This window comes from Uloborus diversus, chromosome 6 (genome assembly GCF_026930045.1).
Source record: "Uloborus diversus isolate 005 chromosome 6, Udiv.v.3.1, whole genome shotgun sequence".
NCBI lineage: Eukaryota > Metazoa > Arthropoda > Arachnida > Araneae > Uloboridae > Uloborus > Uloborus diversus.
The window spans coordinates 136,782,385-136,808,006 of NC_072736.1; the positions used below are offsets into that span (position 1 = coordinate 136,782,385).

The 25,622-nt window shown below is 35.7% G+C and overlaps 1 protein-coding gene across 6 annotated transcripts in view; it reads left to right on the top strand.

The window, feature by feature from the left end:
- LOC129225076 (transducin-like enhancer protein 4) overlaps window positions 1-25,622 on the top strand; it is a 246,657-nt gene that overhangs the window by 172,971 nt on the left and 48,064 nt on the right. For 2 of the 6 annotated variants that reach the window (XM_054859625.1, XM_054859626.1), the window contains exons 7-10: window positions 5,264-5,501; window positions 9,625-9,708; window positions 13,491-13,513; window positions 24,306-24,359. In XM_054859625.1, coding sequence (XP_054715600.1) covers window positions 5,264-5,501; window positions 9,625-9,708; window positions 13,491-13,513; window positions 24,306-24,359 — 399 coding nt within the window. The remainder of the gene's footprint in view (window positions 1-5,263; window positions 5,502-9,624; window positions 9,709-13,490; window positions 13,514-24,305; window positions 24,360-25,622) is intronic. The other 4 variants (XM_054859627.1, XM_054859628.1, XM_054859629.1 and 1 more) reach the window with 4 other exon arrangements.

Genomic DNA, 25,622 nt, shown 5'->3' on the forward strand with positions numbered 1-25,622 from the left:
ATTGTATACCATTCAGAAATGGGATATTGTTGCGTGTACTTGATCAGTACTTTAATGTTATATAGAATGTTATATATGAATTATGTTTATTCATTTGCAAACCTGCCCTGCTTTTTTGAACCTGATGAATCTGATCAGTATTTTCATTACAAGCTAAATGCAACCCCCCCCCTGATGTCCAATGAATTGAAACAAAAGTTTTAGAAAGCTCAGTATTTTCATTGCGAAAGCGACGTAAGTTTGTCTCTATTTTTTCTCTCTTCTCTTTTTTCCGTGCTGCTAGTATAAAGTTTTTCTACCTCGTGTTGGGTCATTAAAAAAGAAAGAATGAAACAAACACAGCAGCACGCATACATGCAAGTTATAGAGAGGATGGGGAAACATTTTATCCCTATTTCCTTCCGCTAAGCACTTCAATTATTGGCTTATTTCCAAAAAAGCAGCTCTCTTTCACGAACAAGTGCTAGAAACATTTTTGTTTACCTTTTTTTCCCTCCACCATTTTCCCATTTTGTGGGGAAGTTAAAACTTCGAGGACAGGTTACGTTCAAACGCTATAATAAAGTTGTCGCTGCAACGCTTTCGATTTTTATTTCATCCTCTCCCCCCATTTTTTGAGGAGTTAGAATTTTGTAGATTATTTTGGTGGTCTCAATTTTGTGGGAAACTATTTCATGAGTACCTATTCTTCCAAACTCTGTAATTTGAGCCGCAGTCTCCAGTTGGAAAAGGTGAATCCCCCCCCTCCCGTTAGTATGATGTGTTTACCATACTTTTTGGTTTGCCAGTGTATGTTATTGCATCCTGCTATTCCTAAGTTTGGGGCTGATACGCTATTTTGTATTATACTTCAAGTGAATCAATTTTTTCAAGATTAATTTGGACTAAGAATGCATTTTTTTTTGCTTATTTTCTTTCTATTTTTTTTCTTTTTTCTTTTTTTTTTTATATTAAGACTATGTATGACAGTTTAGAATAAAATTCCAATAAAAGAATCAAGATGTTGTGTGAAATTTATTACTTAATTAGGTCAGCAGTTTAGTTGAACTATTTGTTTGTCCTTTCGTAGTAAAGACCTCGACATTAAGTATTGTCATTTTATATCAATACTAATATCATGATGTTAGTTAAATCCAAAGCTTTTTTCACGCCTTGAATCAGAAATATGCCTCAAAAATTTAGCTGAGCACATTTACACGTTTGTATTTTAATGAAAATTTACCTTCGTATTGGAAAAAAGGCAATGGGAATATTTAAAATATTGCTTATGTTTCTCAAGGGGCAGGGCTAAAAAAACGTAAAATATGGAAATTACATAGCAGCAAAACTGATGATGGCACCCGATGAAAATTCGTGAAATGCGGCGAAAACGTAGATTCGGGGGGCGTAAAATCGGTTTCACTGTATAAAATAAAGCAAAAAACATATCGGTTCCCGGCAAGGAAGTAGACGCATCTTATAATTTTGGGAAAACGTTCTAGGTATTGACCTAAAATCTGAATTTAGTGTCTCTTGTCACAAAACAGGCACAAAGTTAGCTTACGAAACTGGGACGTGGTGAAGTAAAGACGATATAATAAAGTGATAGATCATTAAAATTTCATAATTTTGAAGAAAAGAATTCGATGCATGCACTATTAATAAAGAAATCAAAAATTGGCCAGCAAGCATCACATTATAAATGTTTTGCTTGATGGGGTCGTTTCCAAAATTTTAAAAGTATTTTTTTCTGAAACAGCATGTTTAAAAACATAGGATCTGACCATTTTTTGATAAATTTGTTTACGTTTAATATTTAAAAAAAATTACTTAAATCAGGGTAAAATACGCTTTCATTGTTCACGGCTTCTGCCGATGACGTCAGAAATGATGAACGTAGTAGAAAGATGCAGCAAAGTGCATCATTTGTGACGTCACCAATTCCACGCCTTGTTTGAAAAATCGGACATTAAAAAAAGTTAATTAAAAAAAAATGTTGAGAAAATGAAAGTATTTTCTGGGTCCATGTTTTTTTCTTTGCTCATTCTATTCATTTCAATGACTAAAAGTAGTACTTTTGACTGAAGGAAACTACCCCATTGTAATATTAGAGATAAATCAGTGAAACTACTATTTCATAAAACCTTGATTTTCGCCAATGTTGTTTTTTCGTGTTGTGTCATTTTCATTGCTGGGATGCGAATTACGAAACGAACTTATAATGTATTATGAAACCAAATTTTTAATCAAGGATCATCGAAATTATATAAACATCAATGCTAATAATGCTCATAAAAATTACATTTTCATTTGAAGAACGCATAATAAAGTGAAAAGCAAATCTTAATTCAGAATTGAGCAAGGAAAAAAAATGCAGTTCTTCTAGGAATGCGTAACATATTTGGGTATCATAATAACAATTGCCAAATACAACTTTAGTTATTTTGTAATCTTCCTGAGAGCATTTGCGCACCCGATTCATTGCCACCTTCCTGAAACTAATAATACTCTAGTGTTCGATAAACTCGAATCTTTTATCTACATATGAGAACAATGAAACAAGACATGAAAAAATAATTAAAAAAGAAAGTTTTGTACCCAATTAATGTTTCCTTTAAGTTAAATAAACCAATCTCTTTTTTTTAGTGCTGTAATATTATGATAGAACTCCGTCATCGACTTTTCTGCAACGTTCTCAAACAACATTTACAAGTACATTTTGAAGTATGCGAAAGGATATCTTACTTTCTTTCGGAAAAAAGAAAGAACATACAACGCGAATTCTTTTTCAAGCAAATCCCGTCAAACGTTGTCATAACAAACGAATTTCCTACATTAAAAACTCAATTACTCTTCTAAAATAACATACGAGCCCTAAAAAAGATTTATTAAAACAGAAAACACATAATATTTAATCACTGCGGAATGCGCGAAGAGATCAATTAATGTATGGAACTAACAGATTTCGTTCCGACGTGATATTTTTTCTTAACAAGTGACAAGAAAATGGATAATGAAATCAAACCTTAGATACGAAAGATTTGTTCTCAGAAGAGATATGCACTTTCAAAAGAAAATAAAAAAACTAATTCGATCGCAAAGCATAATTAATGCGGAGAAAACGAAGACCCAACTCAATAACGAAATCATTACCAGCAGCCTTACATTAGTGCAAAAACAGCACTAACTTATAAACTTTTTTTTTCCTTCCAAAACTGAAGTGAAGTAAAATATCGATAAAACTTAATTCGCATTATGTTAGCAAAAATCCGAGAATTTGCCTTGCAAATGAGAAACAGCCAAGACTTCGAACATTAAAAACCGCCGCGACAAAAGGATTAGTGCAAGGGAAAAAAAAGAACACGCAAATGAAAATAAGTTTTCAACTGACAATAAATAAAGCATACAAAGAACACTTAGCGCGACTAAACTCAAAATACACAAGTAGAAAGCTAACAAAATAAATAATCTCTCCTCCGTAACAAAAAAGAGAGAACAGAGAAAGACGACAAATGTCACGTGATCTGAAGTGACGTCAGTGCTACTCTCTTGTCAAGCTCTTTAATCCTGCCGTTCACTTCATTCGCTTTTTTTTGGCGAGCGAGTTTTCGACACTCCCCCTCCCCCCCACACACACCGACTCCAACGTACCAGTTCTCTCTCAACCGCAATAATGATTAATTACGGTTTTCACGCCCCTGCTTAGAGCCCCGGGTCACGTGACATTCCGTGGAAAGTAATTATTACTCTTCTCTCAAATGCTACTTTTTTTGGGGGGGTACTCCGCCTTCAGTTTCAAGATTCGATTTTTCATCTCCTTGCGTCTTTTTACACCGATTCGATGTTTACTCAACAATTTTTTGATTAGCGCCTGACGCGTTTAATGATTGCTTCTAGGAATGCTCGCATTTTTGAGGAGGATATTTAAATTACTTCTTCACAACTTGGGCGAAGATGGAGCCAGGGCCCGATCGAGTGCCGAGGAAACCAACCAACTTGGAACACGCCTCACAAATTTTTAGCGTTCAATTTATGTTATTTATAGAAATAAGATTTAGTTTGTTCTACAACGGGACTGGATTTTTAACAAGCAATAGATTTTTAACTTGTGTGAGCCCTACATAATTATAGTCAATTACGTAAAAATGGATTTAATAACCTTCAAAAAATTTGAGATTATGTGAAAAGAAAAAAAAAATCAAAATATTAGAATAAATGAGATTTAATTAGTCAAGTCTTTCGAAACTCGTCACAATATGAGTAGCAAATTAATGAAGTCCTAGTTTGAAGTTAATGCAAATTAATATAATGAATAAAAATATTTTCAGCAGATAATGTTTCAGAATCCCTTTTTTTGGGGGGGGGGGGGGTAGATACTAATGGAACGGGGAGAAACGGATACAATTTAATTGCTTGATTATGCGATTGCTTAAGCGAAGCCTGCCTGCTATTTAAGATGTTCGGGGTCAAGTAGGCATAAATAGGCGTGAAATACCAAATTTCAAACACAACATCGCTCCGAATGTAAGCTTCTTAAACATTTCGGATGCAATAATTGAGACGTTGTTTTTGTTAAAAAAATTGCTTTTTAATTTCTTTCGTTATTATTACAGTCAATAAATATCACTTATTGCGCTCGAATATTCATGTATCTGGAATTTTGAGGTTCCTACGCTTTCAGAGTTAACATCTGATGCTTTGCTAAACAAACATGAAATAGCTAGAAGGAAACAAGCTAAAGACTACTTATATGATTTCTGAGAAATATGAAGCTGAAAAGTAATAAAAGATAACAAAGGGGTGACATGGCCCTGCTCTAGAATTAACTCGGTTCAGTAGCACAGATAATTTGCAAGAAAATCAATTTGTATTTGTTTTACTGGGAGGTAAAGAAAGGGCCCTATGTCACAAAAACAAAAGTTTTCAGTAAGTGTGTTTAAAATCTTTTTATTATTTCAAAACTATCGCGTAAAATGTCTTAGTAAGTGCAGTTTTCCATTGCCTATGTTGGTTACTATTTGGAATTGGACATAGTCACAGTCAACTCCTGATAACGCGAAGTCCCAAGAGAATGGCTAAAACTCTTTGAGTTATTCATAGTTCCAGTGGTGAGAAGTTCCTAGAAACTTCTCTAGGAGTTTGGAAGGCAATGAAAACTTCGAGATAAAGAAATATTCGAGTTATCGAGAGTTGGCTACACCTAAAGAGAGTGAAACTTTCAAATGATGTTTCCGGTATTTGCTTGATATATTTACCTTCAACTTTGGTTTCTTTTTCCCCCCAGCAACAGATGCACGCCCAGCAGCTCCCTCCACACGCCCACGCGCCGCCCCTGCCCATGATGCCCCACGCGGCCGCCATGGCGGGGCTCCAGCCCCCCACCCTCCCCCCGAGCAGCGCAGCCGGTCTGCTCGCCCTCTCGAGTTCCTTGGCCGGGGCTGGCCCCGCCGCCCACCTCTCTGCGGCCGTCTCTTCGGCAGGGGCGCTAAAGGACCACAGAGACGAAAAACGATCCAGTTCCGGTGAGTTGGTTTCTGATATTTTATAGATTGTGTGAGTAGTAGTTAGTGTCTTGTAAGAAGGTTTCCTTTAAAAAAAAATTTTTTTTCGTGGCCAAACTATATTATTGTCTGGTTCTGATAAGAAGATGCTTCTCCTTGGACGAGTTTATTTCTGTTTGGTTGAAAGAGGGAAAAAAATCTTAGACTATGCAATGTCGATAATCGCTATCGGTAACACAAACCGTTTTTTCTCACCCCAATTTAAACAAATTTATAGGTTTAAATTTTAGCCTGTCGGGAAGGCAACTTATCCGAGCCAGACTATAATTGCTATTATTTAAAATTGAAAGCAAATTCCGAAAATTTTATGCTAAAAAATTTCTTCGCCAGAAAAGTGCCAATCTCTTGTGTCCCAAGTTTTGTATCATTTTGGAGGATTTTTGCCGTGGATACGTTTTATTTCTGTGTGCGTTATAAAACGTAGTAGTTTTTGAAAAGTAGAATACTTGACCGAAATATTAACAATAAATAAGAGAACCTTTAAATTTTGTGTTTCCTTAGTCTGTGTTCTAAACTATAAATGGGCATCTGAAGTAAAAGTATCAGAACAAATTTTCCTCCTGTGACTCAAATTTTAATGTGAACAAACTAAATGACCCCCCCCCTTTTTTTAAGGGGAATAATCTTAAAAGCAATGGTACAGCAAATATTTGCTGTGATTTTTATTATTGTTATTTTTTATCAATTAATTTTTTTGCCAAGATAAGACTAGTCAAGAGTTCTGGTTTTGATCAAATACATCCAATATATTAAATTGAATGAATTACTTCTATCAGTAAAATAAAATAAGTGGCATTGTGCTTTACACTATCAAAAATGCAAGGCAATTTTTTTTTATTGAGTACGATTTCTGTTTTTTTAATGTTCTGCTTAATGTCCGTTGCAGACAATTGTAAGATTCAGTAGGTTTAAACATTTTACAGGAATTTCTACTTTGTAGCTAAAAACTTGGTGGTTTTTAAGTTTTAAACGAAATTATATCTCATCTATTTAAAAGTTAAGTCTTTATTGAAAAAAAAAAAATCTAATGGTTCCTCTAAATATGCCAAAGTATTTTTATTTATATTATTACTTCGAGGTGAAATATTAAAAAAGAAATTCTGAAATGTACTTGAATAAAAGGGGGAAAAGTTATGTCACTAAAATGTTAGTAAGTATTGTATTTTGTATGGATGACCAAATGATAAAAAGTAAGTTTTAAATGTAACTACCCTTATAAATGAATAAATGTAGTTTCTGAATTTGTTGTCTAAGAATCTTTTAAAAAATTAGTTTTGAAACGATCTAACATTTCCTGCAAATTGATACAAATATTAAAAGAATCCTCTAACAGACCAGATGGTACGCAATGCTTGTAGAACTAGTACGGACGATGCAATGACATTTCTCGCTTTAGGTGCATGAATTAAATTACGAATGTACTTATTTATGGACATTGGATATGCTTAACTTTTAAGAAAATAACCTAGTAACGCAATAATTAAGTTCGTGGAAAAACTGCTTTTTGGAAAACGGAGTTAAAATTATAAACTGAGCAACATTTTTATATGCAATGGTGCAGCGAGGGGGGGGGGGGCGCAAATCCGTAGCACACTTGCTTATATACATGTAAGGAGTGTTTTGATCAAAAACTCACTCCAGAGGGTAATTCTGACTGCGCTAGTGCTTACATGGAAAAATTGTTTCATTATATTCTATTAAAATATTATTTTCCTATTCAATTTTCATCTAGTGTAATTATAATTTTAAGAATCTCTTGCATAGTATTTACTGAATTGCAGCCCCAGGAATTTCATTCCAACTAGCCAAGTTTCCTGAGATTAGGACTTGGTAATCTCTCCCGTCCTGGTGTATTTCGGCGACGATCCCTCACCTAGGCGGCAAGAGAACAAACATACAAAAAGCGACCAGGGAAAACGGAGGGGAAAATTTAATCTCGGTGCGAGGCTTATAATTTGCCGCCATTATGCCTGCGGGGTGGATGAAGTCACGTGACTGTATTCCTCCGCCGGGACTAATTATCGGGCCCCTTAATGGCCCACTTATTGGAGATTAATGAGCGAAGCGCGCGGCGCCCCATTAATCCGATTTGAATCTCGCCTGTATTTTTAGTGGCCCCACTTTCGGGGGTTGCACGTATTTTTAGTTAACCTTGCTCTTTTTCGAAGGGGTGGGGTACTCATAGCTAGAAATGAAATTGTACCTGCCCTTGTCTTCATTTTTTTTACTGGTATTTGGCAATGGAATACTACTTAGCAGTTTTTTTTTTTTTTTTTTGTGCAGTAAAGCATTGCTTAGGGGCTGTCCATAAATGATGTCACACTTTCTTCCAGCATTTTGACCCCCCCCCCACCACCTCTCTACTCCGTCACAAAGTCACATTTCACCTTACCTCCCTCCCTCCTCTTGTCATATGTCACGCTATTTTTCAAAAACATATATTTTTTAAAATGCTTGATGTCACCTTCTTGTTACCTTTACCCTCCTTGTCACAAATTGTCACATTTTTGAACCCTCTTCCCCCCCTCAAAGCTTGACATCATTTTTATGAACTGCCCCTTATTATTTTCACGTCCTGAGATCGATTGGATTTTTCCTACCCGTAACTGTTTAGTTATTTGGACTTAAATAAACACCTTCTTTTCCAAGTCAGTTTTTTATGAAGAATGATTTATTTCAAACATTGATTACATTTTATTTTATTATTTTCAAAATGCAGCAACCCCTCGTTACATCGTGGCTCGTTTTATCGCTCATTTGAATATGTCGCGCACTTTGTCATTGCATCGTCTTGTATTTTTTTTTTTTTTTTTCATTGTATTGATAATTTAAGAGTAAATAAAACCTCTCTTTAAGTTTTCGACTACTGGAGTAAAAATATTATATTTTTGTGGAAAAGTAATTGCTGTTTTTATCAATGATCAAGGCTTGCGCATTTTCTATTCATTTGAATTTGTTCCAGTTTGAGCTGCAGCTTAGGATTCTTATTTCACCTAAAGACGGCCCAAAATTTTTTAACTATTTAAGATCATGCTGCAAATGTTAGATCAATTAATGAGTTGACATTCCAAAGCACCTATCACAAACAATTACTTTTCAGCTAATTTATTGTACAAGGAAGTTTTGTAAATGCTCTTACTAGTCAATATTACTGCTCTCTTAAATCAATCTATTCGTCACGTAAGAAAAAAAATCAGGTGAAAGGTTTTTGCATATGGTAGATGCTTGAAAGTCATTTAAACAGAAAAGTATGACTCCGATAACAAAGCACCCAATCTTGAGAACATTCATTTCGTTTTGGGGAGAAAAAACAAACTCTGGCACAAGGCCCATGACCTTTGCAGACGTTACTAGTGAAGCAACCTAGCGTTTGAAACCCAATTTTAAGGAATATAGTCGTATTATCCCTCGTTCATCAGAGTTCAAGTTATCGGAGCCAAACTAAAGAGTTTGAATTTTTTTTTTCTGGTTTAAATAATTCATATTGCGGGTGAGAAGGTTGTTGGGATTAAAAAAACAAAAACAAAAAACATGGGAGATTTATTTCTCCTCGTATGTAACCAGTAGCGTAATTATGGAGTCTAGCGCCCGTGGCGAACAAAAGAAATTGCGCCCCTCCCCCAGAGTCGCCCACATGGGAAGTCACCAGAAGTCATTGTGATCTCCAAAAAAAAATTTTTTTTTTTTTTTTTGGAACATTTTGATTTATTGATTTGACAAATAAGAGGCAGCATTGTAATTTTTTTTTCTTATTTTTCATTTTGAGAATTGTTTTCAGTGATTCCCAATGGTTCCTTCTCAGTATATGTTATGTATGTATATATATATACACACCCTTTATAGTTCTTTTTCTTGCGAGTTTTTTTTTTTTTTTTAATTTTTTAGCATTTTTCAAATTCTATGATCAAAAAAAAAAAAAAAAAACCTTGATTTTTTTTTCTTAATCAGTCGAAATGCCGCCTCCCCTGGCTGCTGCGCCCCTGGCGAAAGCCACTCCTGCCAACCCCTAGTTACGCTACTGTATGTAACGGAGGCTACAAAAGAAAAACATGAACTGACAATTGCTTATTTCCTTTTTCCTTAGTTTTCTCTGTGCGCACCTGGCTCAACGAATGCCAAGCGGTTAAAACCGCAGAATCGAGCCCAACACATTCTCAACCGCAATTGGGTAATAAAGCACTCTATTAATAATACTAACAGAGTATCTAGTCTGTATAATAATAATAGCACAAAATGTCATATTTTTAACTGTTGTTTTTTCTGTTGTCATGTGTAACAAGGCTCTCGGTTAACTTGATTGAAGCAGGTTGTTTTCTCTAAAGCCCCAGATCGTAGCTTAAATAGCGACACGTCCGCCATCTTGGGGCTAAACGATGCTTTCCTCTATGTCTGCTATGGTGAAGTAGCGTGTTTTTCTTCTTGATTGTTGTTACTTATTAACTACATGTTATTTCACAATCAAGAAACACCACATTCAAGAAGCAAAACACGCTACTTCACAGTAGCAGACGTAGAGGAAAGCATCGTTTAGCCCCAAGATGGCGGACGTGTCGCTACTTAAGCTACAATCTGGGGCTTTAGTTTACTCTTCCCGCTCTATTCCTGTTAATGTTCCAAATCAGGTTCAAGGGAAATTTTTGCGAGACTTTTCTGCCCCGTTAAATTTTGATGTTATTCAAAGATATTTTACTGGGTTTTTAAGAAACTAAGAATTAATAAAATTTCACTTACCCTTATTTACTAATTTTCTCTCTACGTGAGACGTTATGCAACTGGCATTGATTAGGCATATCAAACCTATTTATGGCTGAATAATATATGATATTACTTAAATTGCCCCACATAATAATTCTTTGAATAAGATTCAACAGTTTCAGGAAAATTTGAGCAAAAATCTTATTTTTGGGCGAAGTTTCAAGCGTGAAGAATTTTCTTCACCCATCTACCTTGAAAGTAGAATATCTGATGCGATGATGTTTACGCTTAAAAGTAATATATAATTACGTTTTCGTCCCCCAACGTGGGCATTGGATTTTAACCTTTTTGATTAACTAACTGATTTTAATTAAAGATTTTGTGATATTTAAGTTTTTTTCAACTTCGTGCCCTTGGTATCTTGCTCTCTAGGTCACTCCCGTGCCCGTCAATAAATGATGGCCTAATATGATGTCTTAATGTTAGGAATCTAGAAATAAAAGTTTTCTGCCTGTTATTCACGCTTTAAAAATGTGAAAAAAGAAAAAAAATGTTTTAATATTTTAAGCAAAATTATATTTTTTTTCAAAGGTCAATTTCGCAAACTTTCAGTGAAACTGTATTTATTACTCTATATTTCGGCAATGTTAAAAGGTTTGGTGTTAATTAATTGCTTAAATGGTATCTTTTGTTGTTCGACTGTTCACCCGACATGATTATTGTTTATATATTTATGTACACTTATGATTAATAATTTTGTTAGTGTTTAGATTTTTTCTGAGTTGAATGCAGTCAAATTTTCTCATAACGATTTCTACATTAGAGAAATAACAGCCATTTCTTTTGTAGTATATAAGCTACTAATAGTAAAACATAATTTTCTTTCAGCGTAGGGGAAGGGAGTAATAATAATTCCAGATTGAAACAGCGTTCATTATTATCGTTTTCCATTCATAATCCAGTATGATTATTTTTTAATTAACAGTACCGACTGTAATGAGTTTCCATTTTATTTGCAGTTAGTTCTGCGCTGATTGCGTTGCGTCATTCAACGCAACATCACTATTGTCATCCATCGCACATTCATTATCATCTGGGTTGAAATTTTGGATAGATTTTTTCCCCCTTTTAAAAAATAATCTAGCTTTGTGCTTGCTTTTACTTAAAAGACTATTTGTAACGTTTTATTAAACATTTTACTTAGTTTTAATCCAATTTGTAAAATAATAATACACTTCTAAACAATGTTTGCAATTTCCATTGCTAATATTTTTAATTTAGTGGTATGACACACTGCATATCTGCCCTTATTACTTCACTTAACCCGAATTAGGTTATCAAATTGGTTAATGGTCGTTGCGAGCAAGTTTGACTGTTTTATGTGTAAAATGTTAATTTTGTTTTATTGAATACTTGATTTTTTTTTTGGAAACTATTTATATTTATGTATGTTTTTTAATTCATGTTCACTTTTATGCATTGTATCATTATGTTCGTGTTACAGTTACTCACTGCAAATATTTTAACAGTTAAAAGACTCGTCCCCAAATAATCGTTATCTTTAGCACCCAACACAATATTTCTTCAAAACGACAGCAATATTTTCTTCAGCAGAATAAATCCTTTTAAAAAATGTCTTTCCCGCCGTTCCCTTTTCTGCCATTTGGCAAGAAATATCGCTCCTTCGATTGTCATTTCTGGGTGCAGTGAAGAACAATTTATTTTGTAAGCTTCCGCTTTTCTTCCCAATGGGTGCTTGCGAGGGTTGACCCATCTTTTCACTTCTCATCTTCACCTACGTCAGCAGGAATTTAAAGACGCGTCGAGCAAATACTTTTCCGTGACAGTTGAAGTTAATAACGCGTTTCGCTTTCGGAATTAGGAGGCGCTAAATGTGGCAATGTTGGAAAAACCAGATATTGTTGGGAGTTTGTTTAAAGAAAAGTAAAATGTAATAGTGATGAAAATTAATCGTGATACGATTGTATGGTTTTCCTACTTGATTTCAAGTGGTAATTATTTTTAACTGCCCCTTTTTTTTCTCGAAATCCTCAAGTGTTTTTTGAAAAAATAATGAGATTTTAAAATTATTGTTCTTTAATTTATTGCTCGTTTTCGTACTCTTAAAATAAATAAATAAAAATGTATTTTTAAAATCAGATAAAAAATTTAAATGGGAGGGGGAATTAGAAATTTTAAATGAATATTCAAAATTTGGAATGAAATGCATTGAAAATCCATTAAAGGCAAGTGTCTAATGTAGAAACAACCACTTCACGTGTCACACCATTAAGTTAGTATTTTAACGTAACTTTTCTTGAAGTTAATTACTAGTAATTGGGAAAAAAAAAATGCCGTACTAAGCGATAGCTATTAGACCGAAATGCAAATATATTTTATTAAATTTCAAGTAAACAGTCCCTAAATGTAATTTCATTGCAATTTAACTATCTAAATATTGTGGGTCAATTTACAAAGTTTCGCACTGATTACTGCCTTTCAAATTTTTCAAAATATAATTGTGGCTAATATATTATAAACTGCAGTGAAAAGATGTGTCTGAGGTTTAGAAATGTCGACTAAAAATGAAGAATTGCTTGCTGCTGACGTACAAAATTACAAACACAATTTTTTTTAAATGTCGAATTTATTAAAAGTGTTCATTTACGAATTGTTTTGGGAAACCCAAACTAGAGGTGTCTAGTTTTAATTTTTCTAAAACCAATGGTCATTCTTTTACCGTTTTTACGTGCTTTCAATGTCCCCCTGTGTAATGTTTTTATAGCTGAAATTGTGTATATCTCTTAAATATACACTTCAGTCAGAATTCGAAATTAAAAAATAAAATGAAATAAATAAATAAAAGGAAATTGAGAAGATGTTGCTGGCGTTAGGGATTTTTCATTGTCAGGAGGGATAAATAGTGAAGCATTCCCTCGACAGCCTCGCTTGAAAGAGAAGTAAAATAATCTAAAAAAAGAACGATAGAGAGAGAGGGGTAGAGCACCTATCTCTACCAGCTTTCTCAACATTCCCTTTCCATCTTATTCCCGAAGTTCCCCGAGATTGCAGTGGGTAAGAGTAAGACGAACATCCGCTTTTCAGATAACCACTAACTTTCTCTTTTCTCTCCTTTTTTTCCTCCTCCTCCTCTTCTCCCGAATCTCCCACCCTGCGCGCGTGGATTTTTTCTTCCTCCTCCGTGTGTGTGCATTGTTGCGGTCGTCATGGAAACGCTGGATCGATCGTCTGTAGCTCATAGCTCCGAAGACAGACACGTAAGTAGCCTCTTACACTTTTCATCCTCCTTGCCCCACCCCCCTAAGTGGATTATTTTTTCTTTTCCTTTTTTTTTATCTCCCCCCCCTATTTTCCCCCTCCGCATTGCACTTACCTTACCGTAGTTGAATGTATGGATGAGACTTGGCGCCCAATATGCTTCTCTGGCGCTTTTTTTATATGTTTTTTTTTATTTGTGACCCTGCCGCCCATGGTGGAAGATCCGTTAGTTCACCCCTCCCCCCCGTTCTTAATTTTTTTTTTTTTTTTTTGTAAATTTCTCGTTCTCACCCTCCCTTTGCGTACTTTCTTTGTATCTTTTTTGCGTGGGGAGTGTTTCATAAAACACTTACTCGTTACTCATAGGTAAAGATTTTATGCCGCATATTGAAGTTTTCTTTGTTTTAATATTTGTGTTGCAGCAATTAAGCTTTATAATGACCTTCATTAATCATCACCACACAATTATTTTTTGTACTGTAATTAGTTTTGATTGTAGAAACTTCCTAACAACTTTAAAAATTTTATGCAGTTAAGGATTTTCAATTAAATCATTTTCACGCATTAGCTTTGAAAAGGCCCAGTATAAGTTCTACACTTCAATATTCATCAGTTTAAATGCAATGTCTCATTTTTAGATTTAAACAAATACTATAGAAGATGTATAACTAATGATGGGCACAATCGAATCACTTGATTATTCAAGACCATTCGAGAATTCGATTATCGGATCATCTCAAGTTCTCGGTAATCATATCTAGAGTTTTCCATTATCCCAGCTCGAGTTCTCGATTTGAAACGATCTTGATTGTCAATCATTTGATTATCAAAAGTACTCGATTGTCAAAAGTTTTCGATTTTGCCCATCACTAAGTATATCCCATGTATCTACCTTCACGTAGAGTTAGCAAGATGGGAAATGAACACCCCTGACTTCAAGGGTAAAAAAAGGAGAGAGCCATCACCGAGTATATTGTGTTTCTTGCTGTTGTATATTATAAATGTGAAGAAAAAGATCTGGAAAATGGAAAAAAAAAAGTTTGCTTATAAGTTTGCATGTGGTCCACGATGCGTAGATTGGGTAGTGCTGAGTTACAAAATATATTTACTCTAAACTATTTAAAAATATTTTCACAAAGGAAGTGCACTGCTCTAGTAGGAGCCATTTCGGAACAAAATCAGTTACTTACTTAACTAATAATCGCAGTCAAATGCAATTTAATCGTATCTTAATCTCATTTTTTCATTTTTCTCCTGCACCTTAATTTTATAGTTGAGATTCAAGCTACTTCGAAAATCCTAGAAAAACACTAATCTTCGTATCTTGTACTAGGAAGGTTCTAGAGCCATTGTTCCTTTTCGAGGGGCATTAACTTTTAGTTTTTAAATATGAATCATCATTAAAAGCAACAGAATTCTGTAAATGTTGTTTCTTTACCACCGTAGTGGCAATGCAAGGAAAACAGTTTGCCGTTGTTGTATGGGTGTGTGTTAAGTTTGAACTAACTTGTATTTTTTTATTATTCGGATGCCTGTGTTCATCGGGTAAAAAAAAATAAATAAAGCGACGTGTAAAAATGCACAATACACGTGAAATCTGTTACGAGCAAGTTTTTATATGCTGAATCTTATTGCTTACAACAGAAAGGAAACCAAAAACTCTTAATCTAACATCTTCAAACCATTCTCGTCTCCTTTTCTGCTCCCGATGTCTCCAGTTCAGACAGCTAATTTCTAATTAGTTTTTTTTATTTTTATTTTTATTTTTTTTTTTTTAAGGCAGTTAAATGACAATCATAGATACTATCAGACTTATCATCATTTTTTTTTCCCAAGTCAGCCCCGATTTAGAATGTTTTAACTGTAGAACTGGACACAGTTGTAGAGGCCCTCTTGAATAGTACAATCAAAGAAAGTGCAGTTGAGTTGCAACCATGCACTTCTTTTCTGATTGCATATATAGTGAACTACCGTTACAACGAATACCGATACAACGAAATGTCCGTTACAACGTAATACATATTCAGTAGTCTCGATTTATTTTCCATTACATTATTTGGATTCCAGTACAAACGAAATTCCCGTTACAACGAACAAAGTATACATTTCTTTGAAGTTCGTTGTAACGAGATTTCACTATACAACTAATAGGTTAGGGTATATTGATAAGTGTCAAGTACCTTAGCGAAATACTAGGTAGCAAAAAGTGATCTGATGTTACAAGTCACATTAATATTTCGTACATGTTTTACATGACTGGTGATTTTAAACATAATAATCAACAAATAAAAGCCATATTTTGCTGTAATTTTCTATATAGCCTATAATTTTCGTGCGCCCCTAGGCCAGGCCTCACTCGCTTAGTGGTAAATCAGGCTCTGCTTTCAAGTGAACATAGAAATATTTTCATCTCTGTACTTAACTTCATGAAGAGAAAGTTTCAGTTCTTGTTCCGTCCTTCCAAGAATTCTATTGTGAGAACGGCAAAATAATAATAATAATAAAAAAAAAAAAATCTCGTGCTTTTCACCGCGAATAAAGTATTGGGGGCATTGATTGCGAAGAGCACATTCTAGTTTTTCGCGCTGTTTTCTCTCTATCCCACCATCCTTGCTCTCCTTATCCCTCCTCCTCCTCCAAATCTCCAGACACTCCAGTGTTCCCGAAATGCCGTTGGGAATTCGGAAGTTTCAGGATAGAAGTAGTCGAGATAGACAGTTTTCCCAGGAAAAAAAAAAGACTGGAGTTGCTTGGGTTTCCTGGCGGATTTAGAAGATGGCGTCGGTTGGTTGTTTGTTGAAATTTTTGTTGTGTCATGAAGGTTTCCCAGAAAAACGGTTTCTATTGTGTCTCCCGTCGGCGCTGTTTTTCTTTTTGATCTCTCCTGAGCTCCTGTCCGTCTGCTTTACGGACTGACCAAATTCTCCTATATCAGTTGAAATCCTGATGCAGACATCGACAACGTAATTGGCATTTAGCACATAGTCATGGCTTCATTTCGAAGAAAAGAAGTGCGAGATGCTGTAGTCCTCAGAAGTTTTTGTCATAGTATTTAGTGCCTTCTAATATGCAAAATCAGCTTAAAGAGAAAATCTTAGTATGCTCTAAATTTGGAAATTATTGACACTCCATCCTCACCTGGAAACTGTTTACTGTGGTTTCCCCTTCGGATATCAAAAAAGTGGATTGATTAAGATTTGATAATAATGACAATAAGACATACCTTATTTACTCTTTGTGAAAGAGCTTTAAAATCTTAATTCAGATGACTAACATGTTTTATATCAAAGGCACCAAGTTGCACTTGGCGTATTATCAAAACAGTTACCAAATAAGAACCATCGCATGTAACTTCTCTGCATTTATTTGCTTTATATAAAGAGCTCTTATACTCAAATGTTTGACGGTCAGAGAGCTTTTCTGTTACGTCATCGCAAAGCTCAATTAGGATTTCCGGACTAAATACGGATTACGTCATTTTCTGAAGCTCGGATATTAACCGGCAACAAAATGCTTCTGTTCAATATGTTATCGTTATGGTTACTGCTTCAACCGAGTACTTGCATTTCCCGTGTTATAACACCTTAGCATAATCAACAAATCATGTTTGTGGGGATTTTCAACTCTCGAAAACTTGAAGTCCTAGGGACAGGCCAAAAAACCTTCGAGTTGTTGAAAAAGTTCAATTTATGGGAAGTTCCCACGGCCTTCTCAGGTGTTAGGACTAATTAAAAACCATTAAAGATAGAGGAATATTCGAGTTATAAGGCTTCGCGTTATCGAGTTGACTGCAATTTTAAATGAGGTAATAATTGACAGCGTCACTAAGTGATTAGCAACATCAGGGCGTGTTAAATTATGTGGAACCAATAGAGTGCATGAAAAGGTTGCGGCAGAGATCCCATTTTAAAAATGAAAACTAACTTCGAAGAAGAAATAAAGATACTAACATCAGGTGTGCAGTGAGGGGAAGGGTTTGGAGGTAACTCCCCCCCCCCGAACATTAAACATACTTTAAACTGTAGTGTGTTAATACGCGAACCAGGAGTGTCATGACACTCAACCCCAGGAAAAATTCTATCTGTGCCAGAGAATAGCAGATTTAAAGAAAAGAGAATTGAAGAATTTAATGAAGTTTTTTGAGCTTAGCTTCAAAATACTTTTTTTTTTAAATTTCTGTTGAATGTGCATGTTATGTAGTTTCTGCTGAAGAACATTGTGTTCTTCAGGCTTGCAAGGTTGCAAGTGATGGAGACTTGGAATTACATTACTGCGTTAATTTTTCTCCAGAAACTTGTTTTTTAAATTATTATCAGTGAAAAAAATATTTCATCGTTTTAATCCACCAACATCTGACGAACGTTAGCTAGCTCATTGTTTGGCGGATATGAAGGTAGATCCTACGAATTTGTGCCTGGTCCCTCGCGGGAACGCAACCACCTGAGTGCATTGATTTCCTTTTGAGAATGGGGAAGACACCATCATTAAGTTATGGTGCCCCCTGATGAAATTCCACGCATGCGTCACCCTTCGTTCGGGATTAAACAGCTAAGTAGCACCATTGTTGACACTGATGAAGTTATAAGAAGTGCAGCGGTGACCTTTTTTAACCTCCCCCTTCATCCCAGATGTCGTGCTGCCTCCTGTCTCTGAGGCGCGCTCCTATCTCGTCTGTTTTATTATTAAGTTCGGAATGGCAACCACGATGAATTTCTGCTGATTTATAGAGGTTGAATGTTGTGCCAATCTTTTATGCATATATTTTTCCCTTTTGACATTTAAAACGTAGGAGTGCGAAGTTGTACAAAACGAATTACTGAAATGTAAAAATAATTAATGGAAATTGATGAAGAATAAAAGGCTATCACTTGATGTTAATTCTTGCCTATGTGTGTAACTAAGAAAAAAAAATCTGAAAAAGGAAAATTGAAAATTAGTACAGTACAATCAGACTACTTCTAGATAAGATGACTTCCAGAGGAAAGCTGGAAAAAATTTATTTTCATTAAATCTTCTTATTCTTATCTCTCTCTTTCTCTTTTTGTATTTTGATGCTTCTTAACTATTTCATATTTGACGAATTGGACTAAGCGTTATTTTGTTTTCCGTGTCCATTTAACGCAGCCGACTTTTTGTTTTCGCTCTGAAGTTTTTTCTGGTCTTCTACACCTTAACATTTTTCTTACTTTTGTTTTTCCAGTCTTATTTTTCGCATTTGCTAACCCTGCGTGCTTATAATTCATATCGGGGTTCTTGATATGATATGATAGCATATACATGAAAGCATAAATAATGAACGTTTACAAGACCTTATATGTCCTATAAAAAAAATAATAATCAAACATGTGATATTATAACAGGAATGTCAATAAATTATGTACCATAAGACGGGGGGGGGGCAGGGGGGCTGCCGCTCATATTAAGAGAAAAAAAAGCCTTTCAGTTTTATTAATAAGATTTTTTTTTCTTACCGCCCCCCCCCCTCCCCGCTCCATAGCTCCATTCTATGTTGGGGAATTAATTGTTAAAAATCGTTTAGGGTTACTTGTTAAAAATTGTTTAGGGGGGAGCAATTATGCCTCTTTTTTTGTTCTGCCTTTTCTGTGCGACTTTGTTTTTTTCCTTTTTGTCTTCTCTATTCACTTTGCGGTTCTTGGCCAGATATACTGCCCTTGAAACTAGGCTTTGGCCTAGGGCCCCGCAATTTAGGAGAAGGCTAGAAATGTTTCAGCCAATGGCTAAAATTGTAAGTTTTGCCTACAAGGGGGTCCCGAAAAAGTGTTTGCTCTTTGACCTAATATCTTAATCGGGCCACGTGAATGTGATCTTTAAATTAAAACAACATGTATCCAAGACAAAATTGTTCTTAAAAACATTTTTGGTTACCTCAAAATGGTCACGAATTGTGATAATTTTCATGTTAGCTATGGAAAAGTGAGCTGAATCTTTTTCCTGCTGGGGCTTCCCATCCTCAATTTGTCCTCGCGCCCTTCGAAGACTGCTTCGCCTTGTTTTATTTACCGAAGTGGGTTAAGATTGCTTCCAAACACTTCTCATCATCATCATCGTCCTCGTCGACGTCTGAACTTCGGAAGGAGGCTCCTCCCTCCCCCTCGCGGAGGGGAGAGGGGGAGGGAAATCGGGAGCGCCCACCCCCTCCAGAAGAGGCCCGCTGCCTGATTACAAAGGGAAACCAAAGTTTAATTGTAATTAGCAGAGCAGCCTTGGAGATAAAGAGTACGCCGACCATGGCTAATAGCAAAGGAAGGCTTTGGATTATGGCATTCGGCTCTTCCCTTATGGAGCTTCCCTCCCTTGCGTCACCCCCGCAGCTAGCACGGATGCGGCGGCAATTAATTGCTTTCTCTAACTTTCTGATAACCCCTCTCTCCTTCGCTCTCTCTTTTATATTCGCAATCCTGATTTCCAATTGACTTTTCCTATTTCGTCTGTGCGTGTGGAGCGGGGGGTGGCTGCGTAGGGGGGCGAGTTTGATTTATGAATTTGAATCGTTTGGCGCTGTCGATACTGCTGGCGGGGCGGAAGGCATTTCCTTAACACTTAAATTGCAGATATCAGTAATTTTTAAAAGGAAAAAGCTTCTTCGTTATCGATCGTTATTGCCGAGTGCCTTGTTTGTTTAAACGGTTATCTGAGATGGTGTTTGTCTTGTTTTGAATGCTGTGAGCTCCCTTCTTTGGCTTGATCTCGATATGTGTGCTTAAAGTTAGGGGGGGGGGGGGGTACTGAGATATTCGATTCGGGTGACTTTTTAATGTTAGATATTACTTCTCTCCTTTTTGTTTGCATTGAATGGAAAACACATCCGCTGAAAAATATTTCGAATTATTATTTTTTTTTGCTTCTCCCACTTCCCCTTCTATGTTCGCTTCTAATTCCATTAACGCTGAATTACTTGAATAAAGTGCTTTCGTTCAATATTTTCCCAGCTATACGTAATGTTGGCAAATATTAAAGAAAAAGTTATTACTAGTTTTTTATAAATGTACAATAACTACAAAATAAAAAGTGACTCTTAAAAATTACATAGTTTGACTTTTTACGCAATTTCTTAGTAATTTTTAAAACGTTGATTTTATTACATCTATTAACAGCTCTTTATTAGATTGACTATGTTTACAATATATATATATATCTATATAAATTGTTATTGACCTTATTTCCTTCATTGCTATTCATTAAATGCCCCCCCCCCTCCCACCGTGTAAACTTCGATATCAATTACAGTATCACAGCGGAGGAAATTGGTGATGATTCTGAATGCATTTCCGGATAAAATTCTTTATAAAATAAAGTTTGAACCTTGGGGACATTTGTCACAGATTTAACAAAATTACCTTCATGAATTAGAAGTTTATTTTTCCTCAGATTTTCATTGGGGGAAAGGGGGGACTTTGATTTTAACATACATTGCCAATCCTAATACGGTACATAGTTTATACCCAAGTCAGACCCCCCCCCCCCCAGAAAATAAATGCGGTTGCACTAGTGACATAGACTCAGGGCCTGATTACTGAATAGGCCAACTAGGCCGTGACCTAGGGGCCCCCAAATGACTGAAATTACTTTAATCTATGTCTAAAATTGTTGCAATCAATGGCTAAGTTATAAAGTTTGAATGCAGGTGGCCCTAAATAAGTATTCGGCCTAGGGCCCCTCGATATCTTAATCGGGCCCCGCATAGACTGCGTACTTTTAACATTTCACGAAAAGTGCTGGTATCTCGTTAAATTGTTGCCTATTTATTAAGAGATAATTCGAGTTATCTATTGCACGACATCTTCTGCGGTTAATAAATTAAATCTACTGTCTCATAAAAAGTAATGAAACATTAGGATGGGGAGGGGGGGGGGGCGGTGTTGCCGGTGGCTGCTTTCTAATCTGCAGCTGACTCACGCATGCTACACATGTTACCGTTTGTTAGTTAAAATAAAAGCCAGGAGATTGAGCAGAATATTAACCATCTCCCCACCGCATCAGCAACATGATCCGCTTGGCCACACCCAGACAAGGGGGGGGGGTGGATTCTTTTGCGGCCCAGTGAACTGTGGCAATCGTCTGTTCCGCCGCCCATGCATCACGAGCATGTTGGAAACAAAAACATAAAATAATAAATAAAAAAAAAGGTTCCCCCGGTGAAGAATGGCCGGCATCGATGTGTTGAATTGGCCGCGGAGCGGAACGCCATTTATACTGATGGTCGCGTTTTGTGCCCCGGATGGTACTCTACTCAATCTGCGAAGATGAGCGTAGGTGCACCCCCGCCGCTAATGACCGGTGGGCAGTCCGTGCCGGTTATTACTCGGGGTGGCTGGCGAGTTCGGATAGTTCGGCAGGGCTGTTTCTTTATTTGTGCTCTTTCATTTCCACGCAATGCGTTTAGCTTTTTTTTCTCTCTCTCTCGGTTGGTTGCTATGTTGGTTGTGATTGGTGTCAAAAGCCGGTATTGGTAGTTGTATTGATTATTTTACTGATGTTATGGTGTTTCAAAACTGTTGGTAGATGTTGATATCAGAGCTCATTAGAAGTACAAACTAGCATGGTCCATCTCCAGTTGCTCTCAATCTCAAGTTATTGGTGATAGACCAAATAAATGTGTATTTCTTAAAGGTCCCTAATTTCTGAAACTACTAAAAACGCTACAAAAAAAATCAAGTTTTTGAAATGCGTTAAATTTACAGAAATTTCAAGAATTCAAAGTCACAGAAAATGCTAAAAAGAGTGACCACCAATAGTGCTGCTTGAGTTCCAGCTGCGCGTGTTAGCCAAAACACCCGGCATTTCTTGGACAATACCGACAGCAACAACAATCCTTGCAACAAAGTCCTTTTTGCAGTTGATTTGTTAATCGTAGACCAGTCTTTCGATATGACCTTATTGACACAGTTTGCAGTTCTTATTAGCTCCCCATTTTACTAGTTTCTAGTACATCATACGAACTGTAATGGTCAGTTAAACAAATTGTAATAATTGTGTTAAAACTTCTTCCCTTGTAAAAAATTAAGAAAAGGCCATCACAAAATCCCTTTTAATGCCAGTATTTTGTGCAATTTGTAATTCCGCATATTAAAATTGCATGTCATGTTGTGCGAAATTGGCGTGTAAGTAAATGATGTGAAGCAAAGAACGCAACAAAACAAGATTTTCCTTTTCTTGGCTCTCAATTTGGCTACTGAAGAATTTATTGTCTTTTTTGCACGTCTGCAAGATGTTACCATTTTTCTTCATTCTTTCGCAATGATTGACACTGACCTTCAAGCCACTTACTCACAGGAGTACTTTTAAAGATGTTTGTGCTGTTATCATAATAATCCGTGCATGAAAAGTTAATCAACTCTTGGGATATTATCTTGGTGACAGAGTACGCATGGTTAAACATTTTTTACGGATAATTTCTTGATACTCTTATCTGTCTATTAGAGAATGTCATCTTGTCAAACTATCTGTGGAGATAACACTGTAACCATGCATTACAATGCTGCTTCTTGGTGTCATTTATTTCAGTCCTGGGAGTATTGTCTTGATGAAGGATTGTTAATCATGGTTGGGAAACATCTTGGGCAAATATTGTGAATCGTTTTCCTTCCTTACAACAAATTTAACGATAGCACACCTGTCAGGACCTCATCAGTTTGGAATGTTGCCACGAAGATTCATTGGACAATTTTAGCAGCAAAATTAGAGAATTCTTTGCCAATTGTGAATGCAAAAACTAATTAAAAAGTTGAACTGTGATATTTTTTTTGGTTTGTGTTTCTGTAACTAATTTAACTAGATGCATCAAAAATTTATCTACGTGCAAAAATAAATAAATAAATAAAAATAAATAGGTTAATAAATAAAATTACATGAGAAATACATAAAATGAAATAAAAATAGTTTTGCCATTTGTAACTAACACCGAAAACCCTTGCAGAAAACGTACCTCATGCTCATAAGCTCAAAGGCACTTTTACAAAATTTAATTTTGTCTTGTATTTGTTATTATTATTATTTTGGCCGACTTTTTGGAACATAACTCTAATATATTTGTATTCTATTTGAGACTTGTGAAAGTCGCTTTTTATGAAAGACTTCAGATTCTTAAACTAACTTGATACGTTATTAACAAACATACAGTTAGAATAAAATTATAAGGAGGAAGGACAAATGATATCTTAAGCTAAGGGATTTTTGTTCTTTCTAAGCAAGAATAGTCGTTCAGAAAATATGTTGGTATGTCCAAAGTTGGTATTTCGGTCTACATGATCGTTTAAGAAAAGGGACTTATGTTCTTATTAGCAAAAATAGTCTCTTGGAAAATATATTGGTATGTCCTAACTTGGCATTTCAGTCTACATACTTATAATTGCCAATTTAGCCATTCCAGTGAATCACAATCAAATATACTCAATCAAATGCGCAATAGGGTGTCAACTGATTTCTAATATTCAGTCACGACTTGTTTACATAAATGTTAATGTACAAAAATCTTGTAGGACAAAGGACTTAAGTCGCTGTTGTTAATGCTTAATATTGATGGTTTTTTTTCAGTAAAACTCGCTGTTGTTTACATTTAACATTGATGGTTTTTCTGAAAATAGTCGCTGTTTTTTTATACTTAAAATTGCTGTTTACGCGTTTCATTGTGGCTTTTTTTAGTAAAACAGCCCCTGTTAACGCGTAATCTTGTGGCTTTTTCTTAGTAAGCCTAAATCTGACTATGCGCTATTCTTTGAGCCTGTCCTGTGACTATCCTCATGTTTAAGAAATCCAACCTGTTTGTTCCAGGACATGGCCACAGCCCTCCTGAACATGCGTGCTAAAACCCTTCTGGCTGCTGAGGTAAGTCGGAAATTAATAAATTTCGGTGTATTTTTCTTTTTTTCCCCTTTTCAATCTTTGTGTGCTCTTAGTGTAGCTTCTACTTCTTTTCCATTGCAAAAGTGGAATATTGTCTCTGTGTCTTCTTTCAAACTTTACTTGTTTTTAATTCAGGTTCTAATTGCTTTGTTGAATTCAATGTTTTTTGTCTTTTTTAAGGCATTTTATCGTTACTCAATTTTGGAATAATTCTGTAAAGAACGACTAGTTTATTCAAGGTTTGCATACAATAGTTTTTTATTGTATGGAATCATTTTTTCAATCATGTTTTGATTCTTTGAGAGCACTTCGCTTTAAAAAATTTCGTCGAAGATAAATCATAGCTAGAAATTCTATATTCTGATGAAGTCTCGATACATTTAGTAGGATTTTAAATGTGTGCAATAAATTACTGTGCTAACAGAGTATTCACCGTCCAGAATCGTTCTATTTTCATTTCTTAAGGGGTGCCCACCCTCAAGAGCAAGGGCGCACCCTGTAAATATCGCGAAGACTCCCCCAAAAGCAAGAGCCATCCCTAAAAGTGAAAAAAAAAAATACCCCTCAAAAAACCCCCCTAAAAATTACAATGGCGCAGTATGCGCCATGACCTCCGCCCCCTCCAGGTGGGCACTCCTGATTTGTCACTAGTCACAACATTGAGTTATTGAATAAATCTTTGTGTGAGAATTTGAAAACCAAATTTTTGTACACTAAATTCGTGTGCTGTTATACTGCTGAATTTTGGATTGACTCTCATGATTTAAAAATTTGCTTCTTAGTAGTTCAGTATAGCTTTGAATTTTCAACAGTTTTCCCAACCTATAACATATTGGATAGACTTTTGACTTTTGAGTGTTGTTGTTGGTTTTTACTTTTGTACCTACCTCTGGTACGATTTTATTTAGAAGATTCTGGATTTATGGCTGGCGAATTTTCAGAAGATGACTGAAAACGCAAGCATTTGCTCTCTCATGTGAATGAACTGGATTACATTAATCTCTAACCGAGAGTAGTTTACAGATGTTTTATCCGATCCTTCGTTTAAAAACTTGTTAGAAAAAACCCACACGTTTTGACGTCTCCCACCAAAACTTTCGTTTAGAATTTCATCGCAGCATCTAAAATCATTTAACCTGCTCCATAATATTTTTTTCTCTTTGCCATTTCCAACAAAAAGGCATATATTCTCTTCTTTGGACTCTTGTAATCTGTTGCGCAGCATGTAGCCGTTTCTGAGACACG